The 9,836-nt window shown below is 35.2% G+C and overlaps 1 protein-coding gene across 1 annotated transcript; it reads right to left on the bottom strand.

Annotated features, from left to right (window-relative positions):
- Positions 1 to 5,346: 5,346 nt before the first annotated feature.
- Positions 5,347 to 7,104, bottom strand: LOC124943552. Its single transcript, XM_047484048.1, has one exon. The coding sequence runs from the start codon at positions 7,102 to 7,104 to the stop codon at positions 5,347 to 5,349; it is 1,758 nt and encodes a 585-aa protein (XP_047340004.1).
- Positions 7,105 to 9,836: the final 2,732 nt, after the last annotated feature.

Raw genomic sequence — 9,836 nt, 5'->3', positions numbered from 1 at the left:
ATGATGCACATACAAAAATAACTATAAGAGTACATTGCAGCACAAGAATAAATAGAAATCCAAGTTAAAGAGGCCACTAAAGAGAAAGCAAGTCAAAACCCTCAATAGAGTAAAACCCTAAAATTTAACTAGGGATTCTCATATTTTCTTCTTTCTATGATTCCTTCCTAGAGAAAGCAGTTATCATACTTTATACCACCTAATTGAAACACTTAACAAAACCTAAATCATGAAAATTTCCTACAGAATCAAACCATAACAGAGCTAAAATAGAGAAAGCAAGTCAAAATAGAAATGGGTTTCAGGATTAGAGATGGTTATAGAGTTTTCAATGTACATTCGTCGTCGAAAGCCTGAATAGATTTGTCTTGGGTGGAGGAGGGAACCATACTTACCAGACCAGAGTTCCAGATTGATTCTTTGGGCTGCGGACGAAGAAAACCAGAATACTAGACGGGTTCTTTGGGCGGCGGACGGAGGGAACCAAAGGAGACGGCCAAACTGTAGAAGAGGGAAGTAGATCTGTAAATTATTTGTTGGTTCGGTTCTGGACTCGGTTTATTTATTGGGTACCCGAACCGATCGGTTCTACCCCGATTTTGACCCGGAACCGAAAATCAAAGAAATTACCCGAACCGATCGGTTCGGTTCCTTCGGATACCCGAACCGTCGGTTCCATTTTGCCATGCCGAGTCTTGCACTCATTGTTTTGTCTATCAATCCTGAACCTCATTTTGCATTTGAAACTTGCCATAACTTCTATGGTTGTACAATGTTTGACGTTGTTTTGTTTACCCTCCAACATGGATTTCTCAATATGACACATAGATGATTACATTTGGCGTGTCTAAGGAGCTGAAAGGACCATCAGCCACACACAAAGTAAACTACTCATTCTTGTGGTTCTTGCTCATTTTTTTTGTGTCCGGCTGAAGGACTACGACCTTCGGATAGGCTCCTGGAGGTAGTTCCTACACTGATGGGAAATTGAAAAACAGTCTTGATCAGATAGCGAAGATTGCTTCACAATTTTTGACAATTGAAAAACATGGATAGCGTTGTTTCACATTTAATTGAGATTTGTAAATCCATAGGTGCGTATACTTTACATTACATGATTCTTTCATGTTCAAAGATTTAATATTTGGTAATTTTCATATTAAAAATTCATTCGATTGTTCATATTTAATGAATACTGTTTAAAACTACAATACTAAGAACCAAAAAATGAAATCTGAAATCACCAATATAGAAGACAAATTCCATTAAGAATGCAAATATTCATAATAGTATTGTCAATAAAACAAGTCTACGTAAACAAAGCCTGCAAATCACAAGCAGTAATAGATTCAAGCAATCTTGTGTGAAGAACACCATATTCATCCAAATATATACCGACAAAGGATCCACTGCCTCAAATATCCAAATGACTTCATTAACATCGTGCCGAGACTCATCGTATACTACTATAGTTTTGTCGTCCTCGAGCTCATAAAAGGGATTCTCCATTTCTCTAATGGTACCTCCTCCAGCAATTACAAACCCTATGAGATCCTATTTGTAAGCTGGGATGAATTCACCTGCAAAAATAAAAGTGAAACTGTCGAACAGTTTCGGCAGCTGAAAAACAAAAAAAAAACAATTTCAGTTATCGTGGAAAATAATGAAGATATAGAGGAGGAATCTGTTGTGACTTACATTGTTCATATATCGTAGTCTTCCAGCTCTTGGACCGCCCAAAGTCCCATGATAATCTTGCTGAACCTCGTACGGTTCCTCGTTAACGTAAGTTTTTGATTCCAAAGATGATTTTATCCCTGTACAAAAAACATTTGTATTTAGTTTCCTATATGTGAAATTAAATATTGAGTTAAGACAAATAGAGTCTCACAATCAATTTTGAGGACCCATCTCCCGTTCAATATTGCCTTTAAGAATTTGATAGATCGACAACATCCAACATTTGCATCAGTGGAAGCTATGACATGGGTTACGTCGTCTCTCCACCTCATTGACACCGTCGCACCACATGTGTCAACGTATTGAACCATCAACTGCTGTGTAAAAACAATAATATTGTCTATTACAAACATGGTAATTTCGATGAAAACTTACATAATATGGACAAAATGGTTATAGGTCAAGAATAGTACTGTATCTTCACTAGATTATGCATTTGGGCAAAAATCCATTCTTTTCCTATAGTGTTTAGGATGATATCGTTGTTTCTTGCCTGCATATAAAAAAAATATGCTTTGTTAATATTAAAAATGAGTTCTCACTACATCAATAACTAGGATTTCGTAGAAATAATATACAAAACCCTAACCCTAAGTACGTTTTCCTAAATACGAATGATTTTCATTCAACGTGAAAATGTAGGAGTAGGGTTTCTTAAATATTATGAACGAAAAGAAAAAGGAAAGATTACCAAAATAGTGTACGTACCATTGTCGAGATGTGAAGATCAAATCTTCTGGTCTGGTAGACTGAGGAGCCAAATTCGAATCGCTGTGAAAGGAGGAGGACACTGGAAGAGAGAGATGAATCAGATAAAAGTGTTTATTATTATAATGATATTAGGGTTTATATATATTAAAGTTGTTCATACAAGTGAAGTAAAAATCTCTAAGTAACTATTCAAACGAAGTATACTTCACGAATGGACGATTGAAGATTTGCTCGAAAAGCTTCTCTTCATTCCGTTTTACATTGGGCGATGGAAGCACCACTCGAAAAGAGTCTCTTGATTAAGTTTAACATGGCTTCTGGGCGATGGAAGCACCGCTCAAAAAGCGTTTCTTCATTCGGTTTTACATGGCTCTTGGGCGATGGAAGCACCGCTCTAAAAGAGTCTCTTCATTCAGTTTTACATAGCTCCTAGGCGATGGAAGCACCGCTCTAAAAGTGTGTCTTCATTCGGTTTTACATGGCTCATGGGCGATAGAAGCACCGCTTGAAAAAGCGTCTCTTTATTCGGTTTTACATGGCTCCTAGGCTAAGGGTGCTTCGCGGAAAACATAGATATTTTATTTTATATAAAAATAAGTAATTGAAGCAAAGTACGCTTCGATCCAGTCTCTAGATTAGTATAATTTTCTAATTTTTTCTAATTTAAAAATAAATAATTTTGGTGAATTTATGTATTTACATGCATGAGTAACTGTTTTTACATGTTAGGTGAACTGTCTTTCATGGATGTGTTGGGGGTTTTCCATCAGCGTCAGGGTAAGAAAATACTAAAGGCTAAGTGTGGTTCGCCCTGAAAGGTGGATCTCTTCATTCCGCCTTACATGGCTCTTGTGCGAAGGAAGTTTCGCCCGATTCTATAAGAATATAAAGTAATTGAAGCGAAGTATATGTTTCGATCCCGTCCTTAGATTAGTATAATTTTTTAATTTTTTTTCTGATTTATAAATAAATTATTTTGGTGAATTTTTGTATTTACATGCATGAGTAACTGTTTTTACATGTTAGGTGAACTGTCTTTTCATGGATGTGTTGGGGGTTTTCCATCAGCGTCAGGGTAAGAAAATACTAAAGGCTAAGTGTGGTTCGCCCTGAAAGGCGGATCTCTTCATTCCGCCTTACATGACTCCTGCTCGAAGGAAGTTTCGCCCGATTCTATAAGAATATAAAGTAATTGAAGCGAAGTATGCTTCGATCCCGTCCTTAGATTAGTATAATTTTTTAATTTTTTTTTTCTGATTTATAAATAAATTATTTTGGTGAATTTATGTGTTTTACATGCATGAGTAACTGTTTTTACATGTTAGGTAAACTGTCTTTTCATGGATGTGTTGGGGGTTTTACATGTACGTAAGGGTAAGAAAATACTTAAGGCTAAGTGTGGTTCGCCCTAATAGGCGGATCTCTTCATTCCGCCTTACATCGCTCATGCGCGAAGTATACTTCTCTCCGTATCTCATATCTATATACACTGTGATTACATGGAGCCTGAAGCAAAATGTGTGCTTCGCTCTGAACTTATATCTGCATTCCTTTTGAAATGGAGCTTGGGGGAAGGGAGTTTCACTCCATACGTTAACTAGACCTTCCGTTAACCGCGTTTGGGGTAAACCCGAATAGAAATCTGGGTTTCGAATACTCTCTCCCTCCCTTCAATCCAGCTTTGATTTATTATTAAAATAATACTCCTGTAATTTCATTGGTCCGCAACAGGGGAACACTAAAATCGGATGAAATGAAAGATTTTATTTAAAAAACTGTTTAGGACTCTATAGCCACGTGGCATACATCTTTAGACACTAAGGCGTCCTCATGGCATGCATCCTTGGAAGTTAGGGCTTCTTCGACCGAGTCTAAGATTGGAAACGTCGAAACGGTTACATCTCAGATTCTTGTAACTGTGTAAGCTATGTCTGCACAAGTAGATGAACTGGCAAGAATCAGGGCAGTGGCCACCGAGGAACAAATTCGAAGAGATGAGGAAACGACCAAACAGATTAAGGCCGAAGAAGAAGATCAAGACCGGCATGCCAGGGAAACCGAAATAAATGATGAATCACTAGCCTGAAGAATTCACGACGAAGAAGCTAATCCGAGAACGACTGAACAAGGAAACGCTGGTACGGTTAGTGTTATTCCACAAAATCACCCTACTACTAGAATGACACGAGCGCAAACAAATAAACGAAAAAGAGATCATTTTTTTTAAATTTTAAAATAAGTCTTAAAAGGAAAGTTGGTTGGTTGAATTACATAATTTCTTAACGCTGACTTAACCCATTAATAAAAATAATGGTTGAGCTGAAAATATAAAATAAAATAAAAAATTTTAAAAAAAAAGCGTTAAACCCATAAAAAAATTCACAAAATGCTGTAAAAACTAGCTGGAAAATATATTTTAGTAATATAGTTCAAAATCAATTTTTAAAAGAAATACCTTTAGACACATAATCATTACCGTTGCTAATTTAAGCGTCTATATCATTTTGCTATATCATTTTGCTGACTGTATCTCTGCCAACGCTAAATTACGTGTCAGTGATATCATTTTGCTGACTGTTTACATATTCCATAATTCACTTTATTTCCTTTATACCAAACTTGTCATAAATCTTACAAGACCATAGGATTATTATGTTCTGCTTAAAAAAAAAAAAAAAGAGAGAATAATTATTTTATAGAAAAAAATATACATATACTCTAATGAAAAGAATTGAAAAAAAGTCAAATTTTATAAATAGATGTAACTAATTACATTATATAAATTTTCTAAAAAAGAAACAAAATTACACACAAAAAAAAAAAACAGAAAAACCTCAAATAAAATGCAGATATTATTATTAAGGGTTATGGCTCATGAGGAGGGCGAAAGGGGAGTTATGGCTGATGAGGAGGGCGAAAGGGGAGAGGAATGACACCGTTCTGAGTGTCCAATGCATATATCCTTCTAGAAGAGAATCCAGGAGGAGGCGGTAATGGGTCTCTTATTAAAATCAATCTTGTACCGGGATGATGAGCCGAAGCAGCAGCAGCAACAGCAGCAGCATAAGCAGCAGCAGCAGCAAGAGCACGATCAGTTGGAGGGGGTAATGGGTCTCTTGTTACATTCAATGTTGAACCGAGATGAGCCGAAGAAGAAGCAGCAAGATCATGAGTTAGCGGTTGAATCATCACTCCATCAGTTCTGGTTCTTTCTTGATTCACAACCGGTTGACCTTCATTTCTGTTTCTAGGTGGCCTCTCAAGATGAATCCTTATGGATCTCTTCCAACAACGGTAGTACCTGGTGGTTATTTCAGGCTCATACAATCTTGTTGGCACATTAATGACATGATCTACAATGGGCCGAACATAATTTCTCCAGGCAATCTCAGAAGTTCCATCTTCACGAGCAACTTGACTTACGGGAATGTCTTGATCAAACCCGAACTGCATCCCCACTCGATGAGGCAGATATTGCTCAATGCAATCCACTTCCACCCCAACCAGCTCGGATACCCTGATACAACGGACAAAGTCCTCCAGAACTTCCCTGTCTAAATACGTGTTGAACACCCTCTCCACCTTCTTACCATACAGCTCTGACATGAACCCTTTGTAATCACGGCTTGTGTATGGCCTCCATACAAACTTCTTCCCGCTCTCATCGAAAACTCGACCGATGTTTTCATTTACAAGTCCCTCGGTCCTCGCAATATGCCATCTGCATATTCTTGGCTCGGTCATCCCCACTGTCCTAATGCCCTGTGGCCTCAAGGACTCGAACCTCTCCCATATCCAAACCTGGACAAGCTGAAAGGGAGCCCAAAGTGTGATCTTTTTCGACGGCCTAGATAGTTTGCGCATTCTACGTTGCTCCCGCCGTTTAAGCAAATCAAGGTCCCGATAAAGGCTGGCTAGGACAGCCGGGGCCAAGGCGATTCTGGTTGCCCTCGAGAGGTGTACGGCGATTGGGAACACATTGGATCGAACTGTGTCGATCGCCGGTCCATTGAAAACAAACCTGGACAGCCAAAGTGATAGGAAAGCTTCATGCTCTATATCACTCCCACTGTCCATGAACTTGTCCATCCAAAGCTTTTGACATGCTCTGGCCGCTTTTGACCGGACAATCTCCCTTCTCTCCGCTATGAGCACATCTTCAATCTCTTTCAACTCGGGAGTTTCTAATGGTTTGAGAACACAAAAGTCCCCCAGACTAAAACCTCCGATTGCGGCCACGTCTTCAAGGGTGACCGTAGCTTCCCCCCATGGGAAGATGAATGATTTGGTTTCCGAGCACCATCTATCGGAGAGTTCGAGGATAACCTCCTTGTGCTGTATGATCTTGCAAAGAGAACCGGTTATGGCCTCTGCTATCCCAGCTCTCTCCCATATAGGTTGGTAGAGAGGGCGCATTTGGGACACCCATTGTTCCCATCGTGCTGTACATTTTCTCCAACCATCGAAGAAAACCTCGTCATTTGGGACAGTGTTTGTAGAATGAGGGATCATTATTGTGGGTGAGGTTTCCTCCACATTTAGGGAAGGAAGGAGAAAACGAGCATTTCTGCGAATAGGTTGTCCACCCCTTGAAGGTGGCATCACCGTCTCTTCTCTCTCAACCATCAGGGTTACAATTGGGGCAGACGACATTGACAAATAGTGAGTAGCTAGAGGCAATAAGCAAGAGGCAAGAAGAGCAAGCTAGAGGAAGGCTAGAATTCGTAGTTAATTTTGATAGTTTTGTTTTCAATTTATAGTACTCAAAAGAAAAAAAATATTGTAACATTTTACTTTCTTAATTATCTACTTTTAGTAATTATTTAAAAAAAAAATTAGATTTCAAAAATCTTAATAATTTATATTAATTATATTAAATAATTAAAAACTTTTCTTTATATAAAAACATTACTTTTAGTAATTATATATAATATAAAAATAAAAAGTTATTGGATTTCCAAAATCATTATTCTTTTATATTGATTATATTATTAAATAATTTCAAACTTATCCTTTTATAAAATAATACTTAATAGTAATTATATAAAAAAAGTAAAAGTTATTGGATTTCCAAAATCATTATTCTTTTATAATATATAATTTCAAACTTATCCTTTTATAAAAAAAAATTACTTAATAGTAATTATATAAAAAAAAGTAAAAGTTATTGGATTTCAAGAATCATAAAAAAAAATTATATTAATTAAATGAGGTGATTTCAATTTAAGAATATATAATTTATTGAATAATATAAAATGATGAATTAATCAGCTATCAAAATTAGTATAATATCGTTTATGAGATTTCTTCAATATAGTTCTTTTCTATGTTTGTATGGAATAATTATATTCTTTGAAAAATTTCATAAAAAAATGTTAATAAGAAAAATTAAATAATTTTATTTTTTAAAATAAATAAATAATACAATAGATGTGATAAAGTAAATGGGTTAATCAACATCACATCATTAGTGTAGTTCTAAATCTAATGAACCTTGCCATTATAAACTTCATTAGAATATTACAATGTAATCAGACTATTTAATTATTGTTTAAATTAATTAATTTTATGTAACAAAATTCTAAGTCCAAATGAAACAAAATTCTAAGTCAAAATATTATTTTTGTTTTTGTAACTAAATATTATGTCAATAACAAATATTCATAAAAATAGATTTGGAATGATATGAAACATATTACTTAATGAAACGAAAAATTATTTAATGACATTAAATTCATTATATGCATTTTAACAATATTTGTTTTGACTTAATCGAGGTTTATTCTATTTTTTTCAATTTTTTGTCGTATGTTGTCATTTATTTTATTAGATTGTTTTGTCGTGTCAGGCGATTTGTACTTAATTTGTATTTGTTGAATTGATAAATATTTTTACAAAGCAATATTTATAAGTTCCAAAATTTCTCATGTTTTTTTTTATGTTGAATATAATGAAATAGATAATTTCATGTTTGTCGAAAAATGAAAAGATAAATGTATATCAATAATATTAGTTACTTCTATTTGAAGGTAAATGTTGAGACAATGATCATGAGAGTCGTACACAGACAGGGACGGATCTATATAAGGGCTCGGGTGGGCTGAAGCCCACCCCGAAAAAAAAATTACGGTTCAAATTTTACTATATCCGCTAATTTCTTCTAAATTTTCAATATATTTCAACGTTTGTTAATCTAACTATTAAAAAAATGGTAAAACTTAACTTTATCCATTAGTTTTATTCAGAATTTTCTCGATATTTTCTTAAGCTCACCCCCAAAAAAAATTTAAGCCCACCCCAACCCTATTTTTTGAGTCCGTCCCTATACACAGACAATTTCAGATCTACGGCCTTCGAAGAAATAATTTATAATTTAGCGCCGCTTAATCATGATAACCATACTAACTCTCATGGTGTCCATGGTCGTTCAGACCACTAGAGCCAACGTCGCCCATAGCGATTCTCTCACGAAACTCTCCTCTATGATGACTGTCAGTAAACATAGAGATAATGTTGATGTTGTCGTCGTCCTAAACTCATCAAATACTTCATTGTCTAACTTGTTTTTCTCATCTTTCACCCTTCCATTTTCATCATCCATTCTTTGCTTTTCAGATTATAGGTACATTCTCTTTCATTTCTATACTAATAATATTCACAAATAGTATTTGTACAAAATTTATCTTATTCGCTTCAAATAGCGATTTTGTTCATATACGGTTGGTTCTTACTTTTTTACATCTTTTGTTATTCCAAATTATTCCAAAATCATCATTCTAGTAGTTATAGGATAAATATGAACATTATTGCTTTATCTATATTTATTTTCTGAGTTTTGATGAAAATGTAATGTGAATTGAATTTAATTATGTTGATTGGAGAAAGTAGTAAATGAATTTAACTTGCAATAAAGTTATTTTTCATCATTTTGACAAAAAAAAAATTTGAACATCATGTAGGAATGGGATAAATGGAAGACACAAATAACTAAGTTGTATTGTATTTGATTATGGATTTGATGTGATCATCCCTAAGAGGGATTCATTGAAAACTATGTTAAAAAATACTTGTTCTTATTCCACACTACAATTTGTCACTAGATACAATTATATATATATATATATATATGTTAGATAAATTCATACCGGTTCAAATAAACCTAACTTAAACAAACTTCCTACGCAGGAACAAGGAACCGGACCGGATGAACAAAAGAAAACCAACTGAAGAAACCGAACCGGTCAAGCTACCAAACCGATCAAGAGTATTCGGTACGTGACCGCACAGAGGAAGGATCGGCCAAAGCCTAAAAGCCAGATCCATCAAATAGCCGATCAATCCTCAAGACAAACATAACCGGAATAAGCCCGGTCACTTCACTATCA

Source organism: Impatiens glandulifera, chromosome 6 (genome assembly GCF_907164915.1).
Source record: "Impatiens glandulifera chromosome 6, dImpGla2.1, whole genome shotgun sequence".
Taxonomy (NCBI): Eukaryota; Viridiplantae; Streptophyta; class Magnoliopsida; order Ericales; family Balsaminaceae; genus Impatiens; species Impatiens glandulifera.
The sequence above is the reverse complement of the archived record's forward strand: the minus strand, read 5'-3'. Positions and strand labels throughout refer to the sequence as shown.